Source organism: Pteropus medius, unplaced genomic scaffold, assembly GCF_902729225.1.
Source record: "Pteropus medius unplaced genomic scaffold, Ma_sr-lr_union100, whole genome shotgun sequence".
NCBI lineage: Eukaryota > Metazoa > Chordata > Mammalia > Chiroptera > Pteropodidae > Pteropus > Pteropus medius.
The window spans coordinates 8,402,998-8,422,792 of record NW_024351730.1 but is presented as its reverse complement, the minus strand read 5'-3'; the positions used below and the strand labels follow the sequence as shown (position 1 = coordinate 8,422,792).

Here is a 19,795-nt window from a genome sequence, read left to right as displayed (position 1 = left end):
ACCCAAGGAGGGATACTCAAGGCCTTAGTTACTTAGACTAATTCTTGATTTTCATTCAATATAAAACCTGCTCATTGGGAATTCCAGTGAGTGATTTTTGAACAGGAATGCTCATTGCTAATTGCTTCGTGTTTCCCAAACAAGTATATGATCTCAAATTGATATGACTATAAGTCATTTTTAAACATTTGTTAAATTTTGGCTTACATAACATTTATGTTACTCTAGCAATGTTGAACTATACTCTGAAGTACTTTTAAGTGGAAATCTAAAATAAAAGTATCATATAGTTTTCCCACACTTCTCAAACAACAATATAGCTTTTCTTCCTTTTTTTAGTTTGATTTTATTATCTTCTTCATTTCTCAATATTTTGTGCTGATTAAAATGGGTTAGATAGTCTCTATTTAATCCCCATGCTTAGAGTCTATCAGTAGGAAAGATTACATTAGTACTCAAAAAAAAAAATTTAAGATTATTTTGCTTTCAACTCTTTCCATTATCTATAGAAATTCATTCTAAAGCTCTTTGTGGTTTTATTGCAGTGACACTGCAGCCAAAGCCCTGTGGGAAGCCTTACTTAACTCAAAGCACAAAGAGGCAGTGATGGAAGTCCGGAGACATCTAGTGGAAGCAGCCAGCAGAGAAAACCTGCCAATCAAGATGAGTATGGGTAAGTGTATCCACTTTACCTAGGAAATACAGTCTGCAGGCTCTGAGGTGGTTCATTTAAGCCTGTTCTAAACAGTGAGCCAAACTAGCCAGCATAGCACATAGGTAAAAGTATTGAAGTATTTGTAAACTGTTGGAAGGAAGGTAGGTAGGGAATATGTACACACTGCTTTCGGAGCTCAACAATTCCCCTTTTCATAGACTCAATTTTGGGAACTCTAGGAGAGCCCTTGCTTACGTAGACTACTTTTTTTAGTTTCTTTAGTTGGACTAGAACTACTGAAATTGGTCTGCACCATCGTCCCTTCATTTTATTTCACCACTACTCCCCTCTTCCCTTTTTTCTCCTCCCTTCCTATTTAATGTGTATGAAAACACTTTTATTGGCTTTGAATTAATGAATGAACTACCATGCTGACAAAACAATTGAGGAACTGGGCAGGCTTTGGCCTGGCCACTTCCTAATCTTTGGAGTGGTCTGCTAATTGTCCAGTTACATAAATGTTATCCTTTCCTCACTAGGGTATCACATATCTCATTTACTCATTCTTATTTTTTTCACATTCAGCTTTGTCTTCAGTATCAGAAGAGTCTGGCTGCAATAGAATTTAAATAGTTTTTTTTCTTTTGATTAAAAGTCAGAGAACTACTATTTTGATTTTAGAAAAGGAATTTGGCGTTATACTCTTTAAATTAAATAATTTTATTGGTATAGACATATTTAAATATAGATATTGAATCTGGGATAGCATTTATTTCTGGAAACTTGCAAAAGTTTAATTATTTTAAAAATGTTTTCTCTCTTATAATTTGTTTTTAGATATCCAATAAATATTAGTACCTTTTACTGGATGGGAAAATTTTTCTTTTCTGAGCATCCTAGCCCAAGTTCTTGATTACTTATGAGTATAAAAATTAAACTATCAAGTTGAAATAGAAGAACAAAAGTTTGGAAGTAAACAAATGAACCTAGAAAGAAAAATGTTACAGGGTCACACTATGAAAAAAAAATCCTAATTTTAAGTATGTAGGTGACTATATGTGAGGGCTTTAAGGAAAATAATGATGATAAAAGTGAAAATAACATTTCTTGAGTGCTTACAATGTGCTAGGTCTTCTTCTAACGGTAATTCTGGTAAGATAGATACTCTTACTATCCCATTTTTCAGATAAGAAAACCAAAATAGAGAACATTCAATTGTCCAAGGCCATGGATCTGATAAGGGCTAAGACTGAAATTCAAACTCACTCATTCTAATGTGAGAGAATATGTTCTTTATTTACAAAATCATCTTCATTTCATACAACTAATGCCAGAAGTCCTACTGTTGTTTTAGGGTAGAAATAAAGCTGCTGCTTTGAGACCATCCTGGCATTTGACTATTAATTCTAGTCCCTCCCTCCATCTTTTCCTCCTCCCTTTTTTCCCTTCCCTTCCCTTCCCTCCCTTTCCCTATTCTTCCTTCCTTCCTTTCTTTTTTTTTAATTTTCATACTTCTAAGTACTCATTAAGAATGAGTATGTATATCTTATAGAATTCCTTATTCATGAGTGTATTGAAAAAATAAATAGTTCGTATTGTCAATCAAGAAAAGTAGGAATGCACAAAGGGACTTGGTGATAGGGTTACTTTATATTGTGCTTCAGAGATATAAACTTATGATGCTATCGCAGAGCATAAATCAATTTTTATTGCTCAGTGCAGGACTCTTGAAAGATCAACACACTTCACTTTTCTAAAGGGCTGTATCTCTTAAAAATAATCAGAGCTAGAGAAAAAAAAGACGAGTAACCCCATAAAGATTCAAATTTAAATGTTTGAAATTCCTTTTGACTGAAAAAAATTAGATAAAATGGTTTGCTTTATCCCAAAGCACTAGACATGGGGGAGGATGGGGAGAGGGGAAAAAAATGAATAAAAGAAACAGACAATTGTTGGAAAACTTTTGTTTTACAAGGGCCAAAAAGATTGGCTCAAATCACAGTTTATCCATATGACAGCTATAATTTATTAAAAGAAAACACATTGTGGCTACCCATTTCTGTTTCATATCACTAGTCAGAATACTAGTCAGAATTTCTGGTGTGTCTCATTTTCATTTTTCCAACAGCTATATAACCATCGATAGTAAAGAAAAGAGCTGAGATCTAAACATAATAAAACATTGGTATTTGAAAACTGCTTATCATATAACTTAGAAAAAAAGTTATGCTCTGATATACTACATGGCTGGAATGCTCTTTCCAGCAGCACTTAAAATTATAAAATGTATTTTAAGCCATACACTATTCTCCCAACCCTTGCTGTAAATTCTACTGCAATATAAATTTTTCTGACTTATTGGCTTCTAGTATTTTTGTGACATTAAACAGAGATTTTAATTCTAGATTGATGATCCTCTTATATTTTAATTCACTGAGAGGGATCCCATGATTAAAACCTCAGATCTTAAATATAAAGTTTCTCAGTACGAGGTAATATTAAAACATTATACATGCCAATAAAAATAAATATCATTCTCTTAAAGGAAAAAGCTGAATTGCTAAAACTATCCCAAGAACTTTTATTTATGTGGATTATATCTATTGATATATGTGGGATAGATGATAGATAGATAGTAAGAAAATATCACAGAAATTCAAGCAGAGGAAATTTTTCAAGTATTCATGAAGTAATATAAAAATATTATAATAAACTTATTACATGTTAACATGAATAACATATTTTTGTAAAAAATAGCTATATTTAAAAAAATTAGTGAGAACAATGATACTGTTTTACATTTTTGCACATCTCTAATGTTTGGTTTAATAGAAGACAGCTATATTCTCATATCTGCTTCTTCATCCAATATGTTGTGATATATCAATTTGGATACACTATATAAAGGAAATCTGACCTTACAAAGATATATAATTTGAAAAGGAAGGAATATTGTAATAACTTTTCAGAAAATTTCAGATATTCTTTTGCTACAATACTAACTTTACAAGAGGTAATTTCTTATAGATTAATTGTAATGTAGAATATTAAACCATATCATTGAATTTTCTATACTCTTACAATAAAATCCATTGGTCTTTCTTGCACTTTCAATGGATCTTTTATACACACATTATTTTATATCATTGTACATTAGGCACTTGGAAAATATTGGTTCTCTAAATTGTCCAGATCTTCTAAATGTTGACCCACATTAAACAATATAACAAAACCACATTTATTGGTATCCCCACTGACATCATTAGAAAATCTTTAAGTATTGGGAATGTAAAGATATAGAGGTAGATGTAAATTTCCCAAAATTATAATTTTACACAAAAACTCGTTATTGACAATACAAACTGCAGTTGTTTTTCCAGTTGTTTTCAATTATACAAAAGAAGTACTTTTTTATAATTCTCATTTCTTTACACAGACTATTGACATTTTCTTAAGGGTTGAGATTTGATAAAATTAACATTTACAGTTTCATCATGGCAGTATGAAGTGAAAGTGATTTCTTTTATAATTTGTTGCCACTGCCTTGATTGGTGCTGAGGCACCAGTACTTTTATTCATCATTGTATTTGCACCATCAGGGCAAATATAGCTTAGTAACAAAATCAAGTAACATCTTAGTATTATTCTGAAAATAGTTTTGACTTTTCTGACTATGTGAAAGTGTCTCAGGGACCAGGAGGTCCATAGAACATCTTTGAGAACCATTATTTAAAACAGTGCCATATTCTCTGGGGTACGAGATCATTGGAACCACAGTTAAATGTCAAAGTAGAAGGGGGGAAATCTCATTGGAATTTTTTCTAGACATTGTCCAGATCTAGAGGTAATCGACAATTATTTTTATTTATTTAAAAGATATTTATTATGTGTATATGATGTATTAGATCCTTGTAGGGCATAGGAAACATCTTCTTTTCAAATGAACATATTATTTAACTTTGATGAATATTTTTTTTTGTCTGCAAAATGGCTATTATAATATCTACAAATCTGACAATTAGATGAGAAGATTATGTATATGAAACATGGTGTTTGTGAAATTTAAGGTGTCCTGTAAAAAGAACGTATAGCATAACATTATTTATTGTCTTCTGGGTAGATAAAACACATAAAAATAATGACCAATGGCCATAAAACTGTATATGAAGAGTACTCTACCAGATATCGGCATGGAATTATTGCCTCTGTAGGATTTGTTCCCTCATCATCTTAGTGGGAAATGTGTGACTAGAGTAATGGTTGTCAAGAGTGAAAGTAGAGATTTGAGATTTAGATACCTAGTGATTATGTTGAAGCCTTATATTATGTTTTTAAATGAAATATAAGAAACATAATATTTTTAAAAGAATTATAAAATTAATCTTCCAGAGAGAAGGTAGAATGAGTGAGCAGAGGATTAAAGGCAGAGCCCTAAGGAACACATCCATTTAGGGGTATGAAGAAGAAGAGAATCTAGAGAAAGAGACAGAGTTTTCACTGAATTAATAATTAATAAAGCCTGAGAATGTTAAGGTCACTAAACAAATCCTTCCCTCTTACATTCGATCACCTAAAACAGAACTTGAGTTGCCTCTGTTTCTCTATTTCCTCATCTGCAAAATGGGAATCTGAATTTCTAATGTCCCTTTAAGAATCTACCCTATGGCTCTATATTTTTAACTTTAAGTGGTGCATCTTCTTTTTCTTCTTTTTCCCTCCACCTCTTCCTCCTCTTCTTCTACCTTTTATTAATCTTTATGTTTTCTCAACATAAGAGATCCTCAACAAGAGACTATGGTGTAGGAATTTAAAACTCCCAACAGTATGATATGGTTAGGAAGCTCTGGGCTGCAGGGTGGAAGTTGCTTTACTTAGAGGCTCCCCTAAGAACAGAAATTTCTTTCCAAGTCATAGTGGACCCATCAAGGAAGTGCTCCTTCCCTGGCAGCCTGGTAGTCTGCCCTCTTGATAACAGGGGTAAGCATCTGTTCCTTTCCATGTTCTCCACTGAGTTTATAAACATTAATACAGTGTTTAAATTAGCCTCATGAAGGCTCCATTTTCAAAAAAAGCCAAACCATAAATGTTTCTGGTGGTTTTATATTTCACCATTTGTGTAAATTTCAGGGAGAGCTGTTTATTTTCTATTTGTGACCCTAATCCTGCCGCAGTTATACTTTATTCCATATCATCCTGAAAACATATCTTGCAATAGATTTCTGAATTTTGGACCTATTTGATTGAATTGATATACATCATTAAAATGCTCTTTTCACATAGGAGCGTGAGAACCCTATTGTGTACTGCACATGTGAGGGATCTAGGTTGCGCGCTCCTTATGAGAATCTAATGCCTAATGATCTGAGATGGAGCTGAGGTGGTGATGCTAGCGCTGGGGAGCTGCTGCAAATACAGATTAACATTAGCAGGGAGATTTGACTGCACAGAGACCATAATAAATCAATTGCTTGCAGACTAATAGCAAAACCCTACCAGTGAGTGGCAAAAGGCAATTTAAGCTACGTTTGGTGGCAGGCTTTTTAGTGGTGAGTTGATGTACTTCACTTGTACAGCTGCATCTGATGGCATCTGATTCTGCATTATGGTGAGTGGTATAATTATTTTATTGTATATCACAATGTAATAATAATAGAAATAAAGTGCACAGTAAATGTAATGTGCTTGAATCATCCCGAAACCATCCCTCTCTCCTCCCGCCCCACCCCAATCTATGGAAAAATTGTCTTTTACAAAACTGGTCACTGGTGCCAAAAAGATTGGGGACCGCTGATTTAAAGGTTATCCCAGAAAACGTCTTTAGTATTTATGGTGTTATAAAAGTGGACACAAATTCTCAGCTGGGCTTTATCCAAGTTTCACTAAACACATGGTTGTATACACTACCCTTAAAATCCCTACAGGAGATTTGTAATGCCTTCCTTCTTTCCCCTTTAATAACTTGCTTCAATGTCTGATAGTCATCTCAATCATGAAATTTTTTTCTCATGTCTGACTTAAATCTTTCCACCTGCATGTTAACCATATTTCTTTGCCCTTTGACTTCAATAGAAGTGGGAAGCAGGCAGTTATTATTACTCTTCTGATTCTTTACCTGTTGAAAGACAATGCTGCAGTGTGCAAATTAGTGATAGTAATAAACTCAAAATTTTCGGAGAGAAATACACATTTGTTCATTCTGCATGAGACAGACATGGTTTTATTTCAGAATCAAGAGACTATTTAAAAGTAATATGAGCACATGGTTCTAGAAAATTCCAGTCATATCATATATAAACTAGAAAATAAAGGAACTCATACAACTCAACAACAACAAAAAAGAAACAATCCGATTGAAAAATGGGCAGAGGGCCTAAACAGACACATTTCCCAAGAAGACATGCAAACAACCAACAGACATATGAAAAATGCTAAACTTCACGAGCTATTATGGAAATACAAATCAAAACCATAATGATATACCACCTCATATCTGTTAGAATGGCTATTATCAACCAGACAAGTAATAAAAAGTGTTGGAGAGGTTGTGGGGGAAAAGGAACCTTCTTACACTGCTGGTGGTGATGTAGATTTGTACAGCCAGTATGGAAAACAGTATGGAGTTTCATCAAGTTAATAAGAATAGAATTACCATATGACCCAGCAATCCCTATTCTGGGTACCTACCCCCATATTTTGAAAACGTTTATCTGTAAAGGTATATGCACCCCTATGTTCATTTCAGCATTATTCATGGTGACCAAGACATGGAACAACCAAAGTGTCCTTTGATAGATGATTGGATAAAGAAGATGTGGTACATATATATCATTGGAGTATTACTCAGCCATAAGAAAAGATGAAATACTGCCATTTGAAACAACATGGATGGATCTTGAGATTATTATGCTAAGTAAAATAAGTCAAACAGAAAAACCTGAGAACCATAAGATTTCACCCATATGTAGAATATAAAATTGAAAGCAACAACTGAAGGAGACAAACAAAAACTTGTAGACAAAGATAACAGTTTAGTGGTTTCCAGAGGGAAAACAGGGAGAGGGGAGGTAGAAATAGGGTAAAGGGGATCAAATATATGGTGATAGAAGGAGATTTGACTGGGTTGTGAACACACAGTCCAATATACAGATGATATATTATCGAATTGTACACTTGAAACCTATATAATTTTATTAACTAATGTCACCCCAATAAATTCAAAAAAAATGAAAAAAAAAAAAAGAAAGAAAGTACCTTCCCCCATCCCTACAATCTTTCTCTTCAGTGTAACCTTTGCTCCTAAATTAGGATCTTGCCTTCCAGGCCTTTTTCTCTGTCATTAGGTAAATAAACACATAAATAAATAATGAGAAAAATAAAATAAAAATACATACTAATACGGTTTTCATTGTAATTTTTTTCTCTTACTCTTCCTAGGGTTTTGGATATACAGAGTAAAATTTCATAACACTTTTTAATTTTAATTTGATTTTTAAATTTTTTACAGCAGAAAAGAATAGCTTTTTTGGAAGAGAAAGTAAAGCAACAGTACATTTCCAAATGTGGAAGCGGGCATGAGCAAGAGAAGGGTGGCTCAAAAGGCCTCATAAAGAACACCTATTCATACAATTGTGCCTCATTTTTTTTTCTTTTTTCATTTTTTTCATTTTTAATTTTCAATTAGAGTTGACATTCAGTATTATTTTATATTAGTTTCAGGTGTACAGCATAATGGTTAGACATTTATATAATTTATGAAGTGATCCCCCTAATTAGTCTAGTACCAACCTGACACTAAACATAGCTACTATCATATTACTGACTATATTTCCTAGGCCGTACTTTACATCCCCATGAATATTTTGTAACTGCCAATTTGTATTTTTTAATCTCTTCACCTTTTTCACCCATTCCCCCAACTACCCTTCCATCTGGCAATCACCAGTTTTTTCTCAGTATCTTTTAATTTGTTTCTGTTTCCTTTGTTTATTTTATTCTTTAGATTCCATATATAAGTAAAATCATATGATGTTTGTCTTTCTCTGACTTATTTGCTTAGCATAATACTCTCTAGGTCCACCCATGTCATTGCATATGGTAAGATTTTATTTTTTTATGACTGAATAACATTCCATTGTATATATCTTCTTTATACAATTGTCTATTGATGGGCACTTAGGTTGCTTACATATCTTGGCTATTGTAATTAGCGCTGCAGCGAACATAGGGGTACATATAGCCTTTCAAATTAGTGTTTTGGTTTTCTTTGGAGAACTACCTGGAAGTGGAATGCTGGATCATAAGGTACTTCTGTTTTCAATTTTTGAGAATCCTCCAAACTGTTTTCCATAGTGGCTGTACAAATTTGCAATCCTACCAACAGTGCATGAAGTTTTTCTTTTTTCCACATTCTCACCAACACTTATTTTTTAAAATTAATTAATTTTTTTTATTATGGTGACATTAGTTAATGAAATACAGTAAGTTTCAGGTGTACAATTCAATAGTAAGGCATATATACATATGTATGTGTGTGTGTGTATTGCATTGTATGTTCACTGCCATAGTTAGATTTCTTTCTGTCACCACTTATTTGACCCCTTTTACCCCATATACCTGCCCCTCCCCCCACCTCCACACTCTGGTAATCACTAACCTATTGTCCATGTCAATGAATCTGTTTGTCTTGTTTGTTTGTTGCTTTTAGGTTTATATCCCACATATAAGTGATATCATGTGGTGTTTAACTTTTTCTGTCTGGCTTATTTCACTTAGCATGGTTATCTCGAGTTCTATCCATATTGTTGCAAATGGCAGTATTTCATCTCTTATGGCTGAATAATATTCCATTGTATATATGTATCACAGCTTCTTTATCCAAGCATCTTTCGTAGGACACTTTGGTTGCTTCCATGGCCTGGCCATCGTTAATAATGCAGCTATGAACATCGGTGTGCAAATATCTTTTCGGATATGGGTTTTCAAGTCTTTGGGATAAATACCCAGTAGAGGGATTGCTGGATCATATGGTAGATCAAGTCTTAGTATTTTTGAGGAACCTCCATACTGTTTTCCATAGTGGCTATACCAATTTGCAGTCCCACTGGCAGTGTATGAGGGTTCCTTTTTCTCCACACCCTCTCCAACACTTGTTCTTACTTGTCCTGTTGATAACAGCTATTCTAACAGGTGTGAAATGGTATCTCATTGTGGTTTTGATTTGCATTTCCCTAATAGTTAGTGGTGTTGAGCATCTTTTCATGTTTGTTGGCCATTTGTATGTCTTCTTGGGGGAAATGTCTGTTCAGGTGCTCTGCCCATTTTTTAATTGGATTGTTTGTTCTTTTGTTGTTATTGAGTTGAAAATATATTTTCCCATTTGGATGGTTGTCCCTTTACCTTGTTGACAGTTTTATTTTTTGCTGTACAAAAGCTTTTTAGTTTGGTGTAGTCCAATTCATTTATTTTTGCTTTTACTTCCCTTGCCTTTGAGGTCAAATTCATAAAATCCTCTTTAAGTACAAGGTCCATGAGTTTAGTTCCTATGTTCTTTTCTATGCAATTTATTGTTTCATGTCTTATATTCAGGTCCTTAATCCATTTTGAATTAATTTTGGTATGTGGTGATAGACAACAGTCTAGTTTTATTCTTTTACAGGTGGCTTTCCAGTTTTCCCAGCACCATTTATTAAAGAGGTTTTCCTTTCTCCACTGTATGTCTTTGGCTCTTTTATCGAAAATTATTTGCCCATATAAATATGAGTTTACTTCTGGACTCTAGATTCTGTTCCACTGGTCTCTGTGTCTGTTTTTCTGCCAATACCATGCTATTTTGATTACTTTCACTTTGTACTATAATTTGAAGTCAAGCAGAGTGATGCCTCTAGCCTCATTCTTTTTTCTCAGAATGGCTTTGGCAATTCAGGGTCTTTTGTGCTTCCATACAAATCTGATGATTTTTTGTTCTATTTCTTTAAAAAATGCCGATGGTATTTTGATGGGGATTGCATTAAATCTGTTTAATGCTTTAGGTAATAAAGTCGTTTTAACTATGTTGAGTCTTCCAATCCAAGAACACAGAATATCTTTTTATTTTTTGTATCTTTTTCAATTTCTTTTAATAGGGTTTTATAGCTTTCATTATATAGGTCCTTTACATGTTTTGTTAAATTTATTCTTAGATATTTTATTCTTTTTGTTGCAATTGCAAAAGGAATTATTTTTTCCAATTTTCTGACAATTCATTATTAGAGTATAGGAACGCTATGGATTTTTGAACATTGATTTTGTACCCAGAAACTTTACTGTATTCGCTTATTGCTTCTAGTTGTGTTCTTGTGGAGTCTTTAGGGTTTTCTATCTAGAGAATCATGTCATCTGCAAATAGTGACAGTTTGACTTCTTCATTTCCTATTTGGATGCCTTTTATATCTTTCTCTTTCCTGATTGCACTCGTGAGGACCTCCAATGTTATATTGAATAACAGTGGTAATAGTGGACAGCTTTGCTTGTTTCTGATCTTAGAGGAAAAGCTTTTAGTTTTTCACCATTAATTATAATGTTGTCTGAGGGTTTTTCGTATATGGCCTTTATTATGTTAAAGTACTTTCCTTCTATACCAAATTTGTTAAGTGTTTTGATCATGAATGGATGTTGTATCTTGTCAAAGGCTTTTTTTTTTTGCATCTATTGATATGATCGTATGGTTCTTATTTTTTACTTTGTTTATGTGGTGTATCACATTAATTGGTTTGCATATGTTGAACCATCTCTGTGCCTTTGGGATGAAGCCCACTTGATCTTTTTAATATGTTGCTGTATTCAGTTTGCTAGTATCTTATTTAGGATTTTTGCATTTGTGTTTGTGACAGATATTGGTCTGTAGTTTTCTTTTTCTGTGTTATCTTTACCAGGTTTTGGTATCAGGATAATATTGACTGTGTAAAATGAGTTGGGAAGTATTGCCTCCTCTTTGATTTTTTTGGAAGAGTTTGAGGAGAATAGGTATTAAATCTTTTTTGAATGTTTGGTAGAATTCACTGGTGAAGCCATCTGGTCTTGGACTTTTTCTTTTTGGTAGGTTTTTGATGATTGTTTCAAGTTCCATACTGCTGATCGATCTATTTAAATTTTCTAGTTCTTGATTCAGTCTTGGAAGGTTGTATCTTTCTAAGTATTTGTCCATTCCATTTCTTCTAGGTTATTAAATTTGCTGTTATACATTTTTCATAGTATTCTTGTAGAAGCCTTTGTATTTCTGCAATGTCTGTCATAATTTCCCCTCTTTCATCCCTGATTTTTTTATTTGTGTCCTTTGTCTTTTTTCTTTAGTGAGTCTAGCCAGGGGCTTGTCAATTTTATTAACCTTTTCAAAGAACCAGCTCTTTGTTGCATTTATTTTTTATTTTTTATTTTTTTGTTTTCAATTCCATTTAATTCTGCTATAATTTTAATGATTTCTTTCCTTCTACTGACTTTAGGCTTTATTCGTTCTTCCTTTACTAGTTTTTTGAGATGTAGCATTATGTTGTTTATTTGGGTTCATTCTCGTTTTTGAAGGTCAGCTTGTAATGATATGAACTTTCCTCTTATGACTGCTTTTGCCGTGTCCCACAAGTTTTGATATGTTGTACTATCATTATCATTCATTTCTTTGTATCTCTTGATCTCTCTTTTTATTTCTTTTCTGACCCAGTTATTCTTCAGTAGCATGTTGTTTAAATCTCCATGTATTTGTAGTTCTTCCTGATTTCTTTTTGCAGTTGATCTCAGTTTCAAAGCATTATGATCAGAGAATATGGTTGGTATGATTTAAACCCTCTTAGATTTGTTGAGGCTATTTCTGTGTCCCAGTATGTGGTCAATCCTTGAGAATGTTCCATGTGCACTAGAGAAGAAAGCAGCTGTTTTGGGATGAAAGGCTCTGTAAATGTCAATTATATCCATTTGCTCTAATGTATCATTTAAGGATGTTATTTCCTTATTGATTTTCTGTTTGGATGATCTGTCCATATCTGACAGTAGGGTATTTAGGTCCCCTACTATGATAGTGTTTTGGTCTGTTTCTCCTTTTAGTTCTGTTAGTAATTGCTTTACATATTTCAGGGTTCCCTGATTGGGAGCATAGATATTAATAAGTGTTATGTCTTCTTGGTGCATGATTCCCTTTATCATTATGAAGTGTCCCTCAGTATCTTTCTTTACCTTTTTTAATTTGAAGTCTGTTTTGTTTGATATTAGTACTGCTACTCCTGCTTTTCTCTGAATGCCATTTGCTTGAAATATCATTTTCCACCCTTTCACTGTGAGTCTATATTTGACTTTGGATCTGAGATGTGTCTCCTGGAGGTAGCATATGCTTGGATTTGTTTTTGATCCATTCTGAAACTCTGGAAAAACATGGCAAAGTGAGAGATGTCCTTAGATCTCTTGCCTTGAAAAAATGATAAGCTGAACATCTAAAACCGAACAAAAAACACGCAAACTGCACACCAGCACATCTGAGCGTGGGAGCTGCGCATAAGAGCTACAACAGGTCAGAACTCCAGGTGTTGGGCGGTGGACTGGGACAAATAGAGAAGCTACCTCTCGCAGCCACTGGAGCTCCTTGCAGGAAGAGGGGGAGAGGTGAAGGTGTGACGACTTCCCTAATCTGCTCTGCCTGGAAGTGCCGGAAGTTTTCTATGCAGCTGGTAGCAGGGCTAAGTCATCAGGTCAGAAAGCAGAGAAGCGAAATGGGACAGCAGAGAAACAACAGTTGATTTTTACCAGCTCCGGTTGCAAAACCGAGGCTGAGCTGCAGCCCCAACCCCCAACCCAGAGGGCCCTTCCCTCCATACCCTCTGAGACCAATCTCTGCAGAGCCCCAGGGGAATCTGAGCTAACACTACCAAAACTGTTGCCAACACTGACAAGGACTGAAAATTCTGTGCCTTTTTATTGGTGAGTTCAATCTATTTACATTTAGGGTGATTATTAAAATATGAAGTCTTCTTATAGGCATTTTATCTTTTGCTTTCTGTTAGCTCGGTGTTTCCATTGCTTCCTTGTCCTTGTGTTTCTGTTTTCTTTATTTTGGTTGGCTTTTGTGTTTTTCCCTCTGGTCCTTCCTGTTTTATGTTATATAGTTTGGTTCTGAATCCTTGGTGTGTGCTTACCATTATGAATATGTAAAGGATAGTTTTATATATATATATATATATATATATATATATATATATATATATATACAGTCATCCCTTTTCTTTTGTGGGTGCCTTATCTCTATTCCTCTTTGCAAATTTGGATCTTTGCATCCTCCCCTTTTCAGTCATTGTTATCTCAATTTGTCTTTATGTATGCCGAACATTCATTACTATCTTGCTATAGCAAATTTCTTCTTATTTTAAGCTTATAATGCCCTGTTCCTAGTAAGGGTTTCACTCCTCTGCTTTTATCAGCCTGCTAGTCACCTTACTCCTAATTATGTATTTGTTGTTGTTTTTTTGTTTTAAGTGAGCTGACCCCTTTCAGTATTTCCTATAGTGCAGGGCTCATAATGGAGAATTCCCTCAATTTTTGTATGTCTGGAAATGTCTTAATTTCTCCTTCATATCTAAAGGAGAGTTTAGCTGGATACATTATTCTTGGCTGATAGTTCCTTTCATTTAATAGTTTGAATATTTGATTCCATTCCTTTCTGGCTTGTAAGGTTTGTGCTGAGAAGTCTGATGATAATCTAATGGGTTTTCTTTTATAGGTTACTGTCTTCTTTTCCCTGGGGCCCTGAGAATTGTCTTCGATGTTGATTTTTGATCATTTTAATGCAGTGTGTCTTGGTGAAGGCCTATTTGGGTTGAGATAATTGGGTATTCTGTTGATTTCTTGAATTCCAAGCTCCAGCTCATTCTTTACATTTGGGAAATTCTCGTGAACTAATTGTCTGAAAATGCTTTTCAGTCCCTACTCCTTTTCCTCCCCTTTGAGAATTTCCATTATTCTTATGTTTCCTCTCCTGAGTTCTTGTGTTTCTCTTTCATTATTTTTTCATTCTTCGGTTTCTCTCTTCTTCCTTCTGATTTATTTCTAGATTTCTGTCTTCTATTTCACTGTTCCTTTCCTCCATTTGGTCGACTCTCTTTCCTATGCTTACTATTTCATTTTTCAACTCTTGCAGTGTATTCTTTATTTCCAGAAGGTCTGTTCGTTTTTTTTTTTTTGAGGGTTTCAATCTCCTTGGTAAAGAACACATTCTGCCCATCTAGTTGTTTTTTCAATTCCTGAAATTGTTGATATGATTCGTTTTGGATCTCATTGAGTTTTTTCAGAAGTACCATCCTGAGTTCTCTGTCATTTAAGTCACATATTTCTATGTCTGTAAGCTTTTTTCTGGAGATTTTTCTCTTTCTTATTCAGATGCCTTGTCATCTTGGTTGTTCATGATGTTTAATGGACTATTTCTCCACCTGGGCATTAATGGAAGTGCATTCTGCCTTTTTTTTTTTTTCCAGAATGAAGATTTATTATATAATGGTCCCTAGCCTGTTGCAAATAAGGTGTTTTTCTTTTGGTTTTCACTAGGTCGCATCTAAGCTTTTTGGTTCTCTGCTTTACATAAAGTCTTAATAATGTGGTTTTTTCCCTATAGATGTTTAATCATGCTTGCTACCCTCAGTCTCAGTTCCTGTCAGTGTTAGCGACAGTTTTGGTAGTGTTTGCTCAGATTCCCCTGGGGCGTCTGTGGTGATTGGTCTCTGAGTGTGTGGGGGAAGGGGCCCTCTGGGTTGGGGGATGCGGTCTGTGGCTTAGCCTCTGTTTTGCAATCGTGGCGGGTAAAATTCAACTGTTGTTTCTCTGCCATCCCGCTTCTCTGCTTTCTGCCCTTCTGACTAGGCCTTGCCACTGGCTGCATGGAGCTCACAGCACTGCCAGGCAGGGCTGTTCAGGGAACTTGCCACTCCTTCTCTCCTCTCCCTTCTCCTACAGGGAGCTCAGGTGGCTGGGAGAGGCAGCTTCTTTATTTCTCCCAGTCTACCACCTGATACCCAGGGTTCTGACCTGTGGTAGTTCTTACGCGCAGATCCCATGCTCAGATGTGCTGATGTGCAGTTTGGGTGTTTTTTGTTCAGTTTTAGATATTTAGCTTATTGTTGTTTCAAGGGGAGAGATATGGGGATGTCTCTCACTCTGCCATGTTTCATGTACAGTTTTTATTTGGACTGTTAGTTTTTTGGTATATGTTATTTTTTTATATATTTTGGATATTAATTTTTTTTTATCAATGTATCATTGTTATATATATTCTCCCATTCAGTAGAATGTCTTTTCCTTTTGTTGATGGTTTCTTTTGCTGTGCAAAAACTTTTTAGTTAGCTTTCCTTCCTCTTAAGTTTTTTGGAATAGTTTAAGAAGAATAGTTGTTAATTCTCCTTCGAATATTTGGTAAAATTCACCTGTGAAACCATCCAGTCCAAGGCTTCTGTCTGTTCATAGGTTTTTGATTAGTTATTCAATTTTATTAGGAGTAATTGGTCAGTTCAGATGTTCTGTTTCTTCTTTATTCTGTCTTGGAAGATTGTATGTTTCTAAGAATTTATCCGTTCCTTCCAGATAGTCCAATTTGTTGGCATACAATTGCTTGTATTTTCTTATAATCCTTTGTATTTTTATGGAGTCCGTTGTCACTTCTTTTTCTGAGTTTATTTATATGGGTCCTCTCTCTTTTTTCTTGATGATTCTGGTTGAATGTTTATTAATTTTGTTTATCTTTTCTAAAATCTAGCTCTTGGTTTCATTGATATGTTGATTTTTCAGACTCACCCTATTTCATTTATTTCTGCTTTGATATTTATTATTTCCTTCCTTCTACTCACTTTGGACTTCATTTGCTGTTCTTTTTCTAGTTCCTTTAGGTGCAAAGTTAGATTGTTTATTTGAGATTTTTGTTCGTTTGTTTGAGGTAGGCCTATATTGCTATGAATTTCCCTCTTAGGACGCTTTCACTGTGTCCCATAAATTTGGGGTTGTTGTGTTTTCATTTTCATTTCTTTCAAGATGTCTTTTGATTCCTTCCTTTATCTCATTGTTAACCCATTCATTGTTTAGTGACATGTTAATTAGCCTCCATGTGTTTGTGTGTTTTTCACTTTTTTTCTTATAGTTGATTTCTAATTTCATACCATTGTGGTTGTAGAAAGATGCTTGATATGATTTCAATCCTCTTAAATTTACTGAGACTTTTTTGGGGCCTAACGTGGTCTATCTTGGAAAATGTTCCATGTGTACTTGAGAAGAATGTATATTCTGCTGCTTTGGGGTGAAATGTTCTAGAAATATTAATTAGTTTATCTGGTCTAGTGTGACATTTAAGGCCATTGTTTTCTTGTTGATTTTCTGTCTGAAGGTCTGTCTGTTGGTGCCAATGAGATGTTAAAATCCCCTACTATGGCTGTATTACTGTCATTCTCTCCCATTATTCGGTCAGTGTTTGCTTTATCTATTTAGATGCTCCTATGTTGGGTGCATAAATATTTACTAGGGTTATGTCCTCTTGTAGGATTGATCCCTTTATCATTAAACAATGTCTTACTTTGTCTCTTATTATAGCATTTGTTTTAAAGTCTATTTTGTCTGGTATAAGTATTACTACCCTAGACTTTTTTTTTTTCATTTCCATTTGCATGAAATATCTTTTTTCGTCTCTTTTCTTTCAGTCTGTGTGTTTCTTTCTATCTGAAGTGGTTCCCTTGTAGACAACATATGTATGGGTCTTGTTTTTTTATTTGTTCAGCTACTCTATGTCTTTTAAGTAGAGCAGTTAGTCCATTTACATTTAAAGTGATTATTGATAGGTACATAGTTATTGCCATTTTACTATTCATATTTGTATTCTTTCCTCCTCCCCCTACTTCTTTTTAAAGAAATTCCTTAAGTATTTCTTATAATGTTGGTTTGGTGGTGGTGAATTCCTGTAGCTTTTTCTTATCTGGGACGATCTTTATCTCACCTTCAATTTTAATTGATAGCCTTGCTAGGTAGAGTAATCTTGGTTGTGAGGTCCTTGCTTTTCATCACTTCAAAGGTTTTCTGTACTGCAAAATTTCTGTTAAGAAATCAGCTAACAGTCTTATGGGACCTCTCTTGTAAGTAACTAGCTGCCTTTCTCTTTCTGTTTTTAGGATTCTCTCTTTGTCTTTAACCTTTGGCGTGGACCTCTTTGGGTTCATTTTGTTTGTGGCTTTCTGCACTTTCTGGACTTGTGGATCTATTTCCTTCACCAGGTTAGGGAAGTTTTCAGGCATTATTTCTTCAAATAGGTTTTCAATCTTTTGCTCGCTCTCTTCCTCTTCTGGTACCCTAGTGATGCAAAAGGAGTTATGCTGGGTGTTGTCCCAGAGGTCCCTTAAACTTTCCTCATTTAAAAAAAATCAATTTATTTATTATTTATCTGTCTTTGCTGTTTTAATTGGGTGTTTTCTGCTATTTTGTGTTCTAAATCGCTAATTTGATTTTCTGCTTCATCTAATCTCCTGTTTCCTTTTAGTGTATTCTTCATTTCAGTTATGGTATTCTTCATTTCTGACTGGTTCATTTTTTGGATTTCTACGTCCTTTTTTAGGCTTACTATCTCTTTGTTGAAGTTTTCACTGAGATCATCTGTTCTTCCTCTGAGTTCATTGAGCATCCTTATAACCAGTGTTTTGAACTCTGAATTTGGTACTTTGCTTGCATCCATTTCTTTTAGGTTTTTTGTTTTTGTTTTTGGTTTTTTTTTTGGAGTTTTCTCCTGTTCTTTCATCTGGAACATGTTTGTTTTCTCATTTTGGCTGTCTCTCTGTGTTCACTTCTATGTGTTAGGTAGTCTGCTATGTCTCCCTGTCTTAAGGGAGTGGCCTTTGTAGTAGATGTTCTGTGTGGCCCTGTGATTCAGTCTCTCTGATCACCTGTACCAGGTGCTCCAGGAGTAACCCTTGTGTGGTTGCATGTGTCCTTCTTTTATACTTGAACTTTAATTGTTGTTGGCACATCAGTGAGTAGGATTGACTTTCAGGCTGACTGGCTGTGAAGACTGGCCATGCCTGCAGCGTATGAGCTGTGTGTGGGCTCATCCCAACGAGGGAGTTCACCCATCGGGTTCGTGTGCCTGTTGAGACCACGCTTTAGGTGTGTTGCTTGTGGGCTAATCAGGTCATATTCTGTTGAAGTCTAATGCCAGCCTCTGGGTGTGTTAATTCTGGAGCCTTTTGGGTCTCCCAAGGTTATCTGCTGCCTGTGACCAGCCTACAGCTACCTGATTGGAGCTACAAAGCTATGCCCAGTTGGTTGCTCCCAGTGCTTGATCTGGAGGCACATGGGCATGGTTGGATACACTACTCCTGGGCCTGGGGCAGATTAGCAAAAGGCTTAGGGTACCCCAAGGCCTGAGGCTGCCTGCTGGCTGTTCGTAAGGCTCAGCAGCTAATGGAGTCTCGGGCGGTACACTAGTCGGCTTAGGTGCGCCCAAGGAAATTACCAGGGTGGGATGAGTGGTGTTCACCAGGTTAGTGCAGATTCAGATTTGGTGCCAGTGCTGCACTTGTAGTCACTTGCAAAAGTCTTAGATCACACCTCAGTGGTGCAGTACCCCCACCTCAGGTTCACAGACTGCTGAGATTTGTTTAAGAAATACTGCAGCTCAGGCTGGGGCTGACTGCCTGCCCAGGAATTGTCTTCAGAGGCATGCAAGCTGAGGCATGTAAATTGTTGCTGAAGGAGCCTTCTGCCTTGAGGGAGAGGAAGGGCTGGTTGCCCAGCCAGGAATATGAGATTTGGGTGGGATGTGGTCCCAGAAGTTACCAGGTTGGAGCTGAGTGAGCAGAGTTAATCAGGCCAATGGAGATTTGGATTTGGTCATGTGCTAGGAGGGCTCAGCATAGGCAAGATGGCGTCCACCTGTAGGCTGCTCAGGAGGAGGGCTCAACAAAAGGTTATAATGGTGGCTGCTCCTCCAGCCCTTGCCCTGAAACCACACAACTCAGTTCTTTCCCTGGATGTCTCTGGCACCTCACAAGCTGCTGTTTCCCCTCCAGTGTTTGTGAGTGAGTAAGTCTGTGTGCAGGCTTTTCAAGGGGACGCCTGGGTTTCCAGCAGCCATTTATCTTACCTGGATGGTTGGGGATCCTGTTG

At 35.6% G+C, this 19,795-nt stretch overlaps 1 protein-coding gene across 2 annotated transcripts in view; it reads left to right on the top strand.

The window, feature by feature from the left end:
* Positions 1 to 19,795, top strand: part of SCFD2 (sec1 family domain containing 2) — a 345,681-nt gene that overhangs the window by 27,969 nt on the left and 297,917 nt on the right. For both annotated transcript variants that reach the window (XM_039845191.1, XM_039845192.1), the window contains exon 3: positions 546 to 673. In XM_039845191.1, coding sequence (XP_039701125.1) covers positions 546 to 673 — 128 coding nt within the window. The remainder of the gene's footprint in view (positions 1 to 545; positions 674 to 19,795) is intronic.